Genomic DNA, 16,790 nt, shown 5'->3' on the forward strand with positions numbered 1-16,790 from the left:
TCTGTCTTCTAATAATCTGTCTTCCTTGCCATTTTAATGTCTTGAAGTGAATTCAGAACAATCAGCAGATGTATAAAGAAAATACCATCAATACATAAAGCATAATTGGTTATTCATTAATTTATGTATGCACTTAATTACTTATTTAATTATTTATGTATTTGCTTACATACTTATTACTTGCTTACTAACTTAATTATTTAATTGTTTTACTTTCTTGCTTGATTTAAAAAGCATGTGACTCTCTGAAGATATTTGCTTGACACGGTTGATAATTTCCTGACATGCAGTAAACCAAAACCAATTTATTTCCTTTCATTGTATCCTTCTTTCTTTATACTTTAAATACATCCAACAACATGCAAACAACCCTTAGACAGTGACAGGTAATAATAACATCTGAGTTTTAGGAATGCCAAAAAAAAAAAAATAATAATAAAAAAAAAAAATATATATATATATATATATATATATATATATATATATAAAATCATGCACACATAGTCAAATATGTATGCCAAAGGAATTTAGGGCAGAAGCCTCAGCTAATCAGGAAAACAGAGTTCAAAGTGTGCTCTGTACAGAGGTGCAGATTGTGATCGCCATGGTAGTTTTACCTTTAATGCACATTCTAGCGTCAACCCTCGAGTTAATATTTTATGGAAGCACCTCTGGCAGCAATTGGATTTACATTAGGGCTCTGACTGGGCCATTCATAGACATTAACCTTTTTGGTCCTTTGCCACTCCAGTGTATCTGTGGCTGTGTGCTTGGTGTTGTTGTCATGAAGAAAGGTGAACTTCATCATAGATTCAGATTTCTTGCAGAGGCAGCAGGTTTTTTTTAAAGATTTTTCTATACTTTGTTCCATTCATTTTCCCTTCTAGCCTGACAAGTGCCCCAGTCCCTGGTGATGACAAACATACCCATAACACGATGCTGCCACCACCGTGCTTCACAGTAGGGATGCCATTCTTTGGGTGATAATGCTTTGCATTAAGGCCAAATAGTTCCATTTTCGTTTTGTCAGACAATAAAGCTTTTTGCCACATGGGTACAGAATCTCCTGAGTGTTTTTTGCATACTTCAAATGGGATAAAAGGTGAGCTTTCTTTAGTAACATACAAGCCAGATTTGTGGAGGGCTTGATATATTGTCCCATGCAGCTAAATGTTTTGGGGGGCACATTTGGAAAACAAATTATGATTGTTACAAATAGTTCCTTCTTTCTTTATACCTTCAACCCATCCAGTAAAATGCAAACAACTCTTAGAACAATGACAGTTAATAGCACCTGGGTTTTAGATGTGCCAAAGTATGATAAAGGGAAATAGTAAAGACTTGAATCTAATAAGACACAAAATGCTTGAAAGTTTCTATTATGTTTATCTATATTCATATATGCCTACAATTATCTTAAATAAATTAAAACGGATAAAAGTGGTCTGAAAGTGTTTTAATACTAATATTTACATGTATTTAACATTTTATTTTTGTACTTCGTTATATGAATGCAACAGGGTATATTACTAAGTCACAGCATTGAGTGTGTGTTGGAAAGGGACATTTGGAGGTGTGATTTCTTTCCCCCTCTGGAGTCTGGACCTTGACTATATCTTGACCAAGAAATAATTGACAACCATTCCTTATCTTTTCTTCCCACTGACCTTGGGCCCTTGGATCATGTAAATAAACTCTTCACTGCAAGAGTGTCCCCTGCCTGTGCTCAACTACAGAAAGACCTGGATGACAGTCAGTCATGGATCCTCCCAGGAACCTTCTCTCTGTGCTCTTGCTACAACTTTTCCTGACACACAGCACGTTCAGCGGCAAGGTATTAATATGGCCTGGAGAATACAGCCACTGGCTCAATATGAAATGTATAATGGAGAAGCTGGTGGACAGTGGCCACACTATTACCGTACTGACTCATTCTGGTGCACAAAGTATCACCTACAACCAGACATCCAGGTATCACTTTGAAGTCTTTCCGGTTCCTTTCACAAAGCAGATGGCAAAGGAGCTCCTGGATAAAATGCTGAGGTACTGGACATATGACCTGCCCCATGATTCCTTCATTCAGGCCTCTCTGAAAATCAAAGCCATGGTGGAGAAGCTCACTGACCAGCAACAGCAAATATGCAGGGCTCTCTTCAGAGACAAAGAGTTGCTTCACAAATTGAGACAATCCCAGTATGATGTTCTCCTCTCCGATCCGATGACTTTCTGTGGTGACCTCTTAGCAGAGACCCTCGGGCTGCCCTTTATCTACACACTGCGGTTCTCCTTTGGCAACACAATGGAAAGGATGTGCGGGCAAATTCCAGCACCTGCCTCATATGTCCCAAGTGTCGGTATGGAGTACACGGACAGAATGAGCTTCGTGCAGCGACTCAAGAATTTGCTGTTTTATTGGTCTCAGGACTTTATCTTCTATACTTTGGCAAGTACGAAATGGGATGCATTGTACACTGAGATTGCAGGTAAGTTATGTTGTTGTTTTTATAGGAGGGGCTGGTCTTTTTTGTTGTGGAACAACACATTTCAAAGGAGATGTAAGATATGTCAAATAAGAGGTACTGGTACCTCAAATTGTTGTGCAATGTGATTCTGAATCAATGCTTTTATTCAGTGCTATCCAGTAGCATTGGTTTGTTTCTAAGGAGTGGTGCACGGGGAATGGCATATTGCTTCAAGTCCACATTTTCCCCTCCTCTGCTCCTCGCTAATATACTGCAAAATAATAAGGCATAATTGAATGGCAGGAGCTGAAAATACATATTACAGTCATCAAGCTTCTTAGACATTTTTTTAAAGAAATCCCTGTTTATTTCATATATAAAATAAAATATTTAACCTAATACAATCCAATAGTTACTAACTTTCAATGTCATAAGCTTAATCGAGGTCGGAGTCCTGACAATTACAGACCCCTTTGAGAGAAGAGAGCACTTTAGATTTCCCCTTAAATTGAAATCAGTTCTAGTTCACATTTTATGAATTGCAAATTATTGCCACTGAGAGGCAGCATCATAATGTGGAATGAAATAAATGAATTGGTTTCTATAGTCACCTACCCGTTCATAACCATATAATTCTAATTTGAATCCCCTTTAAAGTGGTTCAGTGGACCTGATCTTTGGAAAGGATCCTTACAGCTTGTGTTAGCAAGGAGTAAAGCCATTTTAATGGTTTCATCAGGTTGGCACAATATACATCTTACAAAACTCATGTTGAAGATAAGTTGATCTGTCCTAAAATATTCTAGGTAAGAGGTAATAACCCTGTCTGTAACTGCAGTCCAAAAAGTTGTGTAATGTAGCTGTTGGCAGTGAGCCTGTTGGAATTTGTGATAAGATTGTGTGTAGCTTTAAAATGACATCTGCCGTTATCTTTCTGACAATTGCAGTCATGACTCTCTCGAAGTGGGTCTTGTCAGTGCTCTGTCTGCAGCTGTGTACGACACAGACAGTGCTGAGTGGCAAGGTACTGATCTGGCCTGGGGAATTCAGCCACTGGTTGAACATGAAATCCATCATTGAAGAACTGCTGAACAGGAATCATTCGGTGACTGTTCTCATTCACTCTGGGTCTCCATCCATAAACTACAGGGAAACAAAAAACTACCATTTTGAAGTCTTTGATGTGTCTTTTCCTAACACCTCCTATTCAGATCTCGCTGATGAAGTGCTAAACTTTTGGATGTATGAAAGCATGCAAACATCTTTTATTGGCATTTTTCTTAAGATCAGAGATATACTTCAGAGAATGCTCACTCTAAACAAGGATATCTGTGAACATTCAGTTAAAAACAAGGAGCTGATGGCCAAATTGAAACAGGCCCAGTATGATGTTCTCCTCTCAGATCCCGTAACACAATGTAGTGAAGTCTTAGCAGAGCATCTTGGCCTGCCCTTTATCTACTCAATGAGGATGTCTTTTGCCAATGTAATGGAGAGACTGTGTGGACAGATGCCTGCTCCTCCCTCGTATGTTCCAGCCACCCCCATACAGTACACTGACAAGATGAGCTTCATGGAGAGACTGAGAAATTTGAGATTTTATCTCATTCAGGACTTGCTGTTTTATGAGTGGACATTTTCAAAATGGGATACTTACTACAGTGAGATTTTAGGTAAGGTAACACTAATTAAAACTGTTGGCTGTTGTTGTTGTTGTGGTTGAAATAATATTTCCGAAAAGGTCTGATGTAAGAGTTCTAAAAAATCTGTCTAATATGATACATCAACTTATTTTGGTTTAAGACCCAATTTCAGTATTTAATGTTACTGGAGCCTTAATTGTTAACCTTGATTGTTAGTTAGATATTTTATAATAATTATAATAATAATAATAACCATGATAATAATATGTGGGGGCTTCCAGACAGACAGCTCTCAATTACCTGTATATTCTAAGGATATCATTTTATGGCCAAACCTCAGTAGCTGACATTTACCCTAAATAGGGAGGGGTGTCTTTTCACCTGTAGATTGTCTTCAGTAGATTGTCTTCAAAAAGTGCATGGTCAGGATACCTAGTGTGAGGTGTGAGCATAACAAATCAGGACAAGAAATCTGTCTTCCCATTCTGATTCCTGTCCAGCTGCTCAACACTATTCTCCGTGTTTAACTAAGAGGGAGACTGTAAGCAGAGGGGCTCCTGGTAAATAAAAGTTAGTTTAAATTGCAAGTCCCTTCAAATGGATGATGGCCAGCAATGGTGGTGTGATTTTATTTAAACAAAGCTTGCACAGAGTACACTGGATAACACATAGAAATCAAGACTCAATCGGGAAGTGCTCTGCAGCCCACCTTGCATCCCCACCCCCGCCCGAAGCCCATCCAACAATCCAAGTGAGCACCTCTACACCACAGGTGGACTGGAGTGCAAAACCAAATAAAACATGCAGACAAAGTGAAAACTGAATACAAACTGTAATTTAAACAAAGTGCAAATATAGAAATAAACAACGTAATAAAAAGTGAAGTGTAACTTAAATACAGTGTAACTTGAACCCAATTAAATCACCAATCCAACCGCAGTGCAAAAGTGTACACCACGCCCACCAAACAGCCTCACGGCTTAGGCAGAGATATACAGCAGAGCTGCAGAAAACTAAACAGGTGGGCTAAAACAGGGGTTCCCAAACCGGTCCTGGAGGACCCCCTGTCCTGCTGTTATCTTCGGAAGCACTGCTCAAGGGGGAGGGGTTTCTGTGCACTTCCATAGGAACCCGATCGAAACGTCACTCTATCAAAGCTACCATTGGCCCCTGCGCTCGTCACTCAGAACAGGTCCCTTCCCACATCCTGTTCTATAAAACGTGACGTCAGCGCAAGTTTGTCCTCTTTTGCCACTTCGCCACAGACGGAGAACGTGAGCTCTCTGTGTCTTGTTTGTGCATTAGACCTTATTATTATTTTTACAATAATTATGATTGCTGTTCGGTTGGCTGACTTTACAGCTGTGCTGTCACCACCGTTTACATCCGACTCTGTTCCGTCCATGCTCCAGGGCTCCGGTGCGCTTTCGGTTTTAGTTTCGGCTACAAATAGCACACTTTAAAAATAATAGTCATGTTTATATAGTGCCTTATATATTCCGACTGCTTGCAGTGTTGGTTTTTTGTCCACAGGGCTTTTCTTCCACAGCAGGAGCGCTAGCAGCGGCAGTAAATCCAAGGCCCGGCTGCCCGGCCTGAGCCTCGGTGTGTCGTAAGAGATCTCACCCGTGTGAGGTGCTGCTCCTCCGGCTTGCTGGATCTCCACCTCTCCCCGGGCCCCTCTGTCTCCTCCTCCAGAGCTGCACCCCTCCTGCCTGTAATGCCCACGGTGCGTGCCCCCCACGCGTGTGCACGTGAGCAACAAGGAAGAGTGGCGGAGCGATGCCCCCGGGCTCCCTCCCCCTCTTCTGAGTCTTTGAGCCGCGCCGTCGGTGAAGGAGGTCGGGCTTAGCGGACAGGGAGCTTGATGAGGCCATCCTTGCTCTCAACAGCAGGATGGACCAAATCTGCGCTCTCCTGGCTGCGCAGGCAGTGCAAGCAGTGAAACAGTGCCGCCCCCCCCACACCTTGACGGCTCACACCGCGCCGGTGGATACTGAAGGGAGTCTGTCTGCCCCATCCCAGGAGGAGGGAAGCAGACGGGCCACCTGGGAGGAGGACTCTGGGTCCTCACGAAGACTCAGAGCTCAAGGCGGAGCTCATGGAGGAGGATCTGGTCGCTCCCCTCCGTTGAGCGTGGACGCCCCTCCTGCTCCCACAGGATAGGACAGGGAGTTCTGGGCAGTCATCCAGAGGGCTGTGGAGTCTCTTCAGCTCCCCTGGCCCTCTGATCCTGCCCCACCACGCTCCAGGTTCGAGACGGGTCCCACACGGGCCCTCCCACTGCTGCCTGACCTCCTCAATGAGCTGAGGGCTACCTGGGACCATCCGGTAACAGCCCCCGCCCTAGCCAGGAGAGGGGAGGCTTATGCCAGGACCCAGTGCATGGCAGAAGCGGGCTTGGTGGATTTTCCCTGTGTGAATTCCACCATAACCGCGCTCGTCTCCCTACCTCCGCTGTCCACAAAGCCACGTGACCTGGCCTGCCCCAACAGGCAGTGTCGCGTCATGGAGACACTGCTCCGGAGGGCATATGAGGCTGGAGTCCAAGCGGATCGCCTCCGAAATATGGAAAGCCTGCTGGCCTTGTACTTGGCTCAGCTGGCGGAGCCCTCGGAGCAACATGGCGCATCACCCACTCCGCCCCCTATCTTGGTGGATCAGCTGGTCACGGTGATGCGCCAGGGGGCAAGGGCTTTGGCTGTCCCAGGCATGGCGGGTCCCTGAGGCGCACAGGACTCGCCTCATGGACACCCCTATCTCACCAGGCTTTACTTTTGGCCCTTCTGTGGAGGAGATGCTCTCGCACACCCTCCAGGAGAGGGAGCAGTCCCTGCAGCTGGCCCGAGTGTACCCAGTGGTACCTCAGGTCCAGCAACCCAGGCCACTGACCGGACCACAGCCCAGGTCACAGCCCCGCCCACCTGCCGATCTTTGCCAGCTTCTCACTGGCAGGCAGGCGCCACCCCAGTCTATATCAGTTGGCTACTCCCTGCAATTTCAGACACGTCCACCCCCCTTCCAGGGCATGGTGTGGACACGAGTGAGGGACCCGTTGCAGTGTGCCCCGCTGGGGCAGCACAAGAGATTTGATTCCCCATACTTCCTTGTGCCCAAGAAAGATGGTGGTTTCCACCCCATCTTGGATCTGAGGCACCTGAACCGCCAACTTCAAGATGCTCAACCTGCGCACCATGTCCCAGGCCATCAAGCCTGGCAACTGGTTCACCACAGTGGATCTGAAAAATGCTTACTTTCACATCCCCATTGCGCAGGCACACAGGAAGTTTCTCCGCTTTGCCTTCGAGGGCCGAGTGTTCGAGTTTGCTGTTCTCCCCTTTGGGATGTCGCTAGCGCCACGCACTTTTTCCAAGTGCATGGACGTCGTGTTAGCCCCCTTGTGTTGCCAGGGGGTCCGTGTCCTCAATTATCTAGACGACTGGCTGGTTTGTTCTCACTTGACGGAGCAGCTTCGGATAAACAAGGACCTGATTTTAGGTGGCCTCTCCGAATTGGGAGAATTCTTTGGACTGTGCCTCGATTCCATTGCCACGCTGGTGCCAGCGAGAGTTGCCTCAATACACACGTGTCTCTCCCTCTTCCGACTGAAAGCTCGTGTCAGGGTGTCCCTTTGCCAGAGGCTGCTGGGCCTCCTAGCGGCTGCATCACAGACCCTACCCCTCGGCCTCCTCCAGTTGAGGCCGTTGCAGTGGTGGTTCAGGTCTCTCAGGGTGCACCCTCGCCGCAATCGAACACGCCCAGTCATAGTCACTCCGGCGTGCTGGAAGGCGCTCCGCTGGCCCCTGGGGCCAGTCTACCACCGAGCAGTCATGATGACAGATGCCTCCAACCAGGGTTGAGGAGCAGTCTGCAACGGACTGCAACGCACGGGCCCTCCATATCAACATCCTGGAGTTACAAGCAATACTCCTTGGACTGTCTCATTTCCTGCCAGTCCTACGGGACAGACATGTGCTGGTTCGGATGGACAACACAGCGGTGGCTGCCTATATCAAAAGGCAAAGAGGTCTCCGGTCACATAGATTGTATTGTCTAGTACGCCATCTGCTTCTGTGGGCGCAGCCATGGTTCCTCTCCATCAGAGCAGTTCACCTCCCAGGCCTGTCCAACACGGCGGCGGACCTCCTCTCTCGGGAAGGCCCCCCGGTCTCGGAATGGCGCCTTCACCCGCTTGTGGTACAACAACTGTGGAGCCAGTTCGGCAGGGTGGACGTGGATCTCTTTGCCTCGGCAGAGTCCACACACTGCCCACTATGGTTCTCTCAGGAACCCTAGGGATCGACGCGCAAGCCCACACATGGCCGCGCTGTCTCCTTTACGTGTTCCCACTGAACTCAGCTGAGCTGAAGCTGGTGTCACTTAAGACTGGGTTTTTGCTGGCAATCACCTCTGCAAAACGCATGAGCGAGTTACACACCTGTCCGTACACCCATCGTGTGTCCGTTTTGCAGGAGATGGCTCCAGGGTCACGCTACGGCCTAACCCTGCGTTCCTCCCAAAACTGCTGTCTCCATTCCATGTCAATAGGCCTATTGAGTTGATGGCTTTTAATCCTCCTCCCTTCGCTTCAGAGCAAGAGAGACAGATTCACCTGCTCTTCCCTGTGCGGGCCCTCAGGTGCTATTTGGAACGCATTAAGGACATTGGGCGCTCAGACCAACTGGATTGTAGACTCCAATTCCATGGCCTACGAGTCCACCGGGACCCCGGTGCCTGATCACCTGGTAGCCCACTCGACTTGAGGCGTTGCCACATCATGGGCCCTTTTTCAAGGTGCCCCCTTGGCAGACATATGTGCGGCTGCAGCTGGATCAGCTCGCTACCTCCTCCTTTGCGATGGTTTTGTTATACAGTAACCTCTCCCCCTTGGGCAGTGCTTCCGACTTGAAAGATAACGATAGGTTGCGTATGCAGCCCCGGTTATCTGAAAAGTGAAGTACTGCCCAAGGGTTGCAAGGTCTCGTGGGAGTCCCAGCTCCCACCAAAAGAGGACGAACCTGTGCTGACATCACGTTTTATAGAACAGGACCTGTTCTGAGTGATGAGTGCAGGGTCCAATGGCAGCTTTGATAGAGTGACGAATGCAGTATAAGGCTCAACTATATAATTTAGAGCTAGGTTGGAACAAAAACCAGCAGAGCAAAGGGTCCTCCAGGACCCGTTGGGAAACCCCTGGCCTAAAACACTAAAATGGTTTTATAAATAAAAGGCACAATAATACAATTTAAAAACCCTCAAGGAAGATTAATAGTTCTAAAATATCTAAAACCCAATAAAAGAAAAACAGCAAGATTGAAACAGACTTGTTCATATGGGCAGGTGGGGCAGAGTCTCATAAACTCATTATCCACATCAATACATCATACAATCAAATTTTGACACAAATGGAATTAGAATTTGATTAATTGCTACAGATTACAGGAAAAGGTGTGAACAAGAACTTGTTGCAAAAATATCTTTAAACAGTTCTAAATAGTGACACTAATTAATAGGGCCCAATAACAGGATAAGTTTTACATTACTCATACCTTTATGTTTTATATGTAGACAGCTAAACCCTGGAATACATAATACAGTTAAATCACAGGTAAGATTCACAAGCACACACCTCTCTGATACAACCACAGGCACTCATAAAACTAATGCATTTCTGAAGTTTCTCTCTGATCTGAGGCTGGAGACTGAGACCTCATGTGCCCTTTGTCCTACCATAATAATAATTTGCACTTCCTTGCAATCCTTTGCATTCCTCATGTAAGAAACAAAACCTAATAACCTGTCATCTGATCTCTTACATGTTCTCAAGTGACCATAAACTTTGCTAGGTCAGATAGTGTTTAAACTTGACAGTTGTATGAAATTTGCTACCTGATGCACTTAACTTTTTTTTTCGATTTAAGTTAATCATTAAATTGTTCACAATATTGTAGGGTGATATAGAGAAGCCAGATCTTGGCTCTAGGCACAATACAATGAAGGCTGTACTCTGTCCACAGGCTTTTCTGTTTCTGCAGATTTGTATAGGCAGCAGTGACTGTGGCAATGTCTTAATATGGCCCACAGAAGGGAGCCATTGGCTTAATTTGAAACATGATAGAAACATTCACAAGCAGAGGACACAATGCCACAGTGTTGGTAAGTAATGCCACTCTTCTCATGGACTACACCAGTTTTTCGACCTTCAGCTATGAAGAGACCATGCAATACTGGTTGGACGAGTTTTTCAAATTTTGGATTTACGGGTCTGAGCATATGAGCTACTGGCAGACTTTCCGCACATTCATGGATATGATGTCCAACGACATAAAAATTAGTCTTCAGATTTGTGATGGTGTACTGCGTTCTGAGCTGCTCATGGAGAAACTGAAGGAGAGCAAGTTTGACCTCATGCTCACAGATCCAATTTATCCCTGCAGTGAACTTGTGGCTGAAATACTTGGTGTCCCCCTAGTTTACTCCTTCAGGTTCTTGGTAGCCAACACCATGGAGAGACACTGTGGACAAATACCAGCTCCCCCTTCATACAGTGAGGGAAAAAAGTATTTGATCCCCTGCTGATTTTGTACATTTGCCCACTGACAAAGAAATGATCAGTCTATAATTTTAATGGTAGGTGTATTTTAACAGTGAGAGACAGAATAACAACAAAAAAATCCAGAAAAACACATTTCAAAAAAGTTATAAATTGATTTGCATGTTAATGAGGGAAATAAGTATTTGACCCCTTCGACTTAGTACTTGGTGGCAAAACCCTTGGCAATCACAGAGGTCAGACGTTTCTTGTAGTTGGCCACCAGGTTTGCACACATCTCAGGAGGGATTTTGTCCCACTCCTCTTTGCAGATCCTCTCCAAGTCATTAAGGTTTTGAGGCTGACGTTTGGCAACTCGAACCTTCAGCTCCCTCCACAGATTTTCTATGGGAGTAAGGTCTGGAGACTGGCTAGGCCACTCCAGGACCTTAATGTGCTTCTTCTTGAGCCACTCCTTTATTGCCTTGGCTGTGTATTTTTGGTCATTGTCATGCTGGAATACCCATCCACGACCCATTTTCAATGCCCTGGCTGAGGGAAGGAGGTTCTCACCCGAGATTTTACGGTACATGGCCCTGTCCATCGTCCCTTTGATGTGGTGCAGTTGTCCTGTCCCCTTAGCAGAAAAACACCCCCAAAGCATAATGTTTCCACCTCCATGTTTGACGGTGGGGATGGTGTTCTTGGGGTCATTCCTCCTCCTCCAAACACGGTGAGTTGAGTTGATGCCAAAGAGCTCGATTTTGGTCTCATCTGACCACAACACTTTCACCCAGTTCTCCTCTGAATCATTCAGATGTTCATTGGCAAACTTCAGACGGGCCTGTACATGTGCTTTCTTGAGCAGGGGGGCCTTGTGGGCACTGCAGGATTTCAGTCCTTCACGGCGTAGTGTGTTATCAATTGTTTTCTTGGTGACTATGGTCCCAGCTGCCTTGAGATCATTAACAAGATCCTCCCGTGTAGTTCTGGGCTGATTCCTCACTGTTCTCATGATCATTGAAACTCCACGAGGTGAGATCTTGCATGGAGCCCCAGACCAAGGGAGACTGACAGTTATTTTGTGTTTCTTCCATTGGTAATCGCACCAACTGTTGTCATCTTCTCACCAAGCTGCTTGGCAATGGTCTTGTAGCCCATTCCAGCCTTGTGTAGGTCTACAATCTTTTCCCTAACATCCTTGGACAGCTCTTTGGTCTTGGCCATGGTGGAGAGTTTGGAATCTGATTGATTGATTACTTCTGTGGACAGGTGTCTTTTATACAGGTAACGAGCTGAGATTAGGAGCACTGCCTTTAAGAGAGTGCTCCTAATCTCAGCTCGTTACCTGTATAAAAAAGACACCTGGGAGCCAGAAATCTTGCTGACTGATAGGGGATCAAATACTTATTTCCCTCATTAACATGCAAATCAATTTATAACTTTTTTGAAATGCGTTTTTCTGGATTTTTTTTCTGTTATTCTGTCTCTCACTGTTAAAATACACCTACCATTAAAATTATAGACTGATCATTTCTTTGTCAGTGGGCAAACGTACAAAATCAGCAGGGGATCAAATACTTTTTTCCCTCACTGTATGTACCTGATGCTATGGGGAAGCTTACAGACCACATGGATTTTACAGACAGACTGATCAATATGTTATTCTATTGATCTCAGGACATTTTGCAAATGTACTCTTGGACAGAAATGGACTCATATTATAGTGAAAACTTAGGTAAGAAACAAATATTTTTATTTTGGAGGGATGAACATATTTCAATGCAAAACAAAACCAAAATTAATTGCATACCTGTTGGGTACTGTTTTGACAGTGTTTTGGTTCATGTCTGGGTCCTGGTTAAACCCTTCATCATTACCCTCATAGCTTGGCCAATGAAAATGCTAAGGTCTCTTTCCAAACGAATTTGTGTGTGATTATTGTTCTCTTAATATCATTTTTTTTTACATTCGTGTATATATTGCCATTGTGCACAATATTGAAACAGAACAAACCACAAAGGTTTGAAAAGATGACACCAGCCCTGAATTTGTGTGATGGTTAGCTTTGTAAATTGTTTGGCTTTACTGTGTGAAAATGTGAAGGAATTGCTCCATAACTTAACCTTCTCTCTTCCAAAAAGGGAAGCCCACCACATTCTGTGAGACCATGGGGAAGGCGGACATCTGGCTGATCCGTACCTACTGGGACTTCGAGTATCCTCGACCCTTTCTGCCCAACTTTCAGTTTGTAGGAGGACTTCACTGCAAACCAGCTAAGCCACTTCCAGAGGTAACACTCAAAATTGATCTTATTTTCATTAATTTGCAGACAGAGATATGAGAAATGTGTAGGGTCAACATGTACAGTCAGGAAATATGGGTTTAGATGAGAAACAATGCAGTCATTACATTACAGAGCTGAAGAATGAGAGAAACAGAACCCCCTGAACAATGTTTTTTTTCTGTGTGAAATATTGTAATGTGAGACTGACTGCTCTTTCAGGCCATGGAGGAGTTTGTGCAGAGGTCTGGAGATGACGGCATCGTGGTGTTCTCTCTCGGATCGATGATCAAGAATCTAACCAGCGAGAAAGCTAACATGATTGCTTCTGCTCTGGGACAAATAAAGCAGAAGGTGTGTTTCATTTTATACAAGTATCTAAAAGAGAATAAACATTTTTCTTTCCCCTTGTGTTGAAACAGCTTTTTCTGTGACATCCTGATATTTGTTCATGCCATTTTTAAATGCTCGATTACATCTCAAAGCAGTGCTATGAAACACAATGCAATACAGTTTGTTGATTTATTATATTTGCTCAAAACCTTGAACCATTCACTTGGCGGAATACCCAATGGTTTCATAGGGAACACAATAAGCCGAAGCAATTCATAAGGAGTCAAAGGGCACAGGCTTAGCCTCTACAAGGTTTTTGGCAAGGAAGGGTATTGGTTTGTTACTTAATCTTAAAGGACTCTAGCAGCATTCATGGATTCATGAACCCCCCAACATGCACACCTTGTACTTTAATAAGAATTGAGTCTCCAGTGTGTGTATTAGACAGTCCTATTACAAATTGCTCATCCTCCTGTGTTTTCAAAACAAGGTAATAATGTGAACAAATATATAAGCTACATTTATTGCATGTGTGAATGTAAAAAATATTAAATAAGGACAGGTCATTTTGTTTAAATCCTGGGCAAATCTGGGAGTGTTGTCAAAGCATTTTCCAGAGGGTCCAAATGATTGCAAGTAATCTGTAATTTGGAAACCTCTAGTAATAGTTTGGTCATTGCATTACCCTAATTTCAAACTTGGTCCAATGTCCCACTCTCTAGAGGGAGTTTCAATGGTGCTGATCTAATCAGTACAGTTTGTCAAGGTCTCGGAGCACGGCTTCATGCCTGTTGGTGTTTTTGTGATTGACAGGTTCTGTGGAGGTACAGCGGGAAGAAGCCAGACACCCTGGCTCCCAACACCAGAGTTTATGATTGGATTCCTCAGAATGACCTGCTGGGTAAGGCTTTCTCATTTGAAGTCTTATCTGATGAAAGCACAAGGGGGCAGTTTGGCCCATGAGCTGTGCTTTTTACCTGTAGTATTAAGCACACACCACAACACAACACAAACCAATGAAGCACTTACAATTACTGTGTAATTACAACCCCAAACAGGTAATAATACACACTGAGAGAATGTAAATTCTGATATAGCTTTAATGCATACAGTAGCATAGTGATGCTCAAAACCATTCTTCAAATAAACATTTCATTTCCAATGTATTTATACACATACAACATGTCTTCTAAATGCAAAATGACAGGAAGTAAACTTGGAAAGTATTTTTATACAGAGAATGCATTTTTTCCCAGTGCAGCTAACTCTTTCTGCACAGATTTTTACATTATTCACTGTAAGCTTATTTTAAACAAACTAAACTAATATTGCTGGTGTTCTGCTGATAGGCCATCCCAAGGCCAAGGCTTTCATCACCCATGGGGGTACCAATGGGATATACGAAGCTATATACCATGGCATCCCCATGGTGGGCATCCCAATGTTTGCTGACCAGCCAGACAACATGGTCCACATGAAGAGTAAAGGGGCTGCTGTGGTCCTAGATTTCAACAAGATGGAATCCAAAGACTTGGTGGAAGCCCTCAACACAGTGCTATATGACAAATCGTGAGTGTCATTTTCACTGTGGTGTGTACAAGCTGTTTTCTATACACCCTCATCTAGAATAACAGCATGTAACACATCTTTTTTTTTTGTTCCTGGGTAGTAAGTGTTATTTCCTAATTGCTTATGCCTCAAAGTATAGAAAATGGCTGTTATTCCCCACAAACTTTGCTTTTGTGACCAGGACAGTGATATTTTGAAATGTAACTATTTCCAATGAGAAAACAGGCAAATTTGTGTCTTTTCGTTCACATAAAGTCAGAAAAAAAAATATGAATCCAAATTAACATTTATTTATACTAAAGTAATACAAAAATGACTACAGAAGATTTAGAAGTGAGTAGTTTTTTGAGATGTACATATATTCATATGTCGTTTTTTTCTGAATTTATGTGAACGAAAAGACACAAATTTGCCTGTTTTCTCATTGGAAATAGTTAAATTTCAAAATATCACTGTCCTTGTCACAAAAGCAAAGTTTGTGGGGAATAACAGCCATTTTCTATACTTTTGTGGCATAAGCAATTAGGAAATAACACTTACTATCCAGGAACAAAAATTGTGTTACATAGTGTAATGTGCTGTTCTGAAACACACTGTTATTGCTTTTTATTTTAATACAACTTGTGGAGATTAGAATACTAACGTGGCATTTCAGAAGGCATTAAGAAAGTTACTCAAAGATATACACGTTTTACAAGAGTACAATATAATTTATATGCAATACCATATTCACATTGCAACATAGCCTTCCACAAGACTCAATGGTTAACAGAACCTAGAACTTTCCATGTGCTTTTCAGGGCTTCATTTCTGTACATTTTTTCTTGTGTTAAAAACTTTCATTAATTGTTGTTAACTAGGTACAAAGAAAACGTCATGAGGCTATCAAGAATTCACCACGACCAGCCGATGTCACCGCTGGACAGAGCTGTGTTCTGGATTGAGTTTGTGATGCGCCACAAAGGAGCAAAGCACCTGCGAGTACAAGCCCACAACCTGACCTGGTATCAGTACCACAGTCTGGATGTCATCGCTGTGCTGCTGGCCTGTGTGGCGGCAGTGACGTTCATCTTTATAAAAATGTGTAGCTTCTGCTTCCGGAAATGCTGCAAGAGATCCAAAACAAAAAGCAAGAAGGAGTAAATCTTTGCCACTGTGTTTGTGTCTTTTCACTTTCGTTCCTTTTATTAAAAATCATTTCTGAATCTGTCTTTTCAAATCATCTGAATTGCAAATCACTTATTTTAGTGGGCTAGAGAACTTCAGTTTTGACAATTTTAACAAGTGCCTTTATTCCCGCCCCTTTTTCCAGGATTGTCCATGTAACACACACATATTACCAAATAACTATTATTATGATCCATGATTCAGTTGTAAAGTCTCACTTTGGTTTGCACATGTATAGTAAAATAAATATGTTTGGAATCTCATGTGGGGGACAGTCCTTGAGGGCTCTATAACTCTGCAGAATGTGCATGATAGGTATACCAGCAAAGAAGAGGACAAGGCAAATCACTGACACTGGATGACAATAATCTGTCTTCTTTGCTATGTTCGGATGTTGGAGTGAATTCAGAACAATCAGCAGCTCTCGGAAATACCATGAATCAGTCTGAAATCAATGTTTAAAAAAATAGTTTCTGCTGGGTTTCTTTATTAATATATACTGTGTGTTTACAGTGTAGAGAGTGTAAAGTTTGATTATGGTTTAAAATTTCCAGTTTAGAAAGTAATCTGAATTTTGTTTTTGATAGCATTTAGGGCTTTTTCTCATAAACAACTAAACTATATTGCTCTGAAATATAAATGGTCTGTTTATAATCTTATTGAATACAAAACCTAGCCCTGGTCCAGATTTTTTTTGTTTTCAATATTGTTGAGATTTACTAAACCGTAAGATTAAAAACTCCTAGAAGTAAAATTGAGGACACAATTTACACATCCAATGGTTCTACTATCTGCTTCCC

At 43.3% G+C, this 16,790-nt stretch overlaps 2 protein-coding genes across 4 annotated transcripts; both read left to right on the forward strand.

The window, feature by feature from the left end:
• The first annotated feature begins 1,700 nt into the window (after nt 1-1,700).
• LOC136754836 (UDP-glucuronosyltransferase 2A1-like) lies at nt 1,701-16,253 on the forward strand. 3 transcript variants are annotated; one of them, XM_066711001.1, is made up of 7 exons: nt 1,701-2,483; nt 3,410-4,135; nt 12,782-12,930; nt 13,144-13,275; nt 14,068-14,155; nt 14,604-14,823; nt 15,684-16,253. In XM_066711001.1, the coding sequence occupies exons 1-7, from the start codon at nt 1,760-1,762 to the stop codon at nt 15,964-15,966; spliced, it is 2,322 nt and encodes a 773-aa protein (XP_066567098.1). In that variant the 5' UTR covers nt 1,701-1,759; the 3' UTR covers nt 15,967-16,253. The 3 variants fall into 3 exon arrangements, with proteins under 3 accessions (XP_066567098.1, XP_066567099.1, XP_066567100.1); XM_066711002.1 differs by having other exon boundaries at nt 14,604-14,844; nt 15,684-15,822; XM_066711003.1 differs by lacking the exon at nt 3,410-4,135 and having other exon boundaries at nt 1,708-2,483.
• LOC136754837 (UDP-glucuronosyltransferase 2A1) lies at nt 10,129-12,617 on the forward strand. Its single transcript, XM_066711004.1, has 2 exons — nt 10,129-10,647; nt 12,233-12,617. The coding sequence occupies exons 1-2, from the start codon at nt 10,217-10,219 to the stop codon at nt 12,309-12,311; spliced, it is 510 nt and encodes a 169-aa protein (XP_066567101.1). The 5' UTR covers nt 10,129-10,216; the 3' UTR covers nt 12,312-12,617.
• Nucleotides 16,254-16,790: the final 537 nt, after the last annotated feature.

This window comes from Amia ocellicauda, chromosome 8, assembly GCF_036373705.1.
Source record: "Amia ocellicauda isolate fAmiCal2 chromosome 8, fAmiCal2.hap1, whole genome shotgun sequence".
NCBI classification, from domain to species: domain Eukaryota; kingdom Metazoa; phylum Chordata; class Actinopteri; order Amiiformes; family Amiidae; genus Amia; species Amia ocellicauda.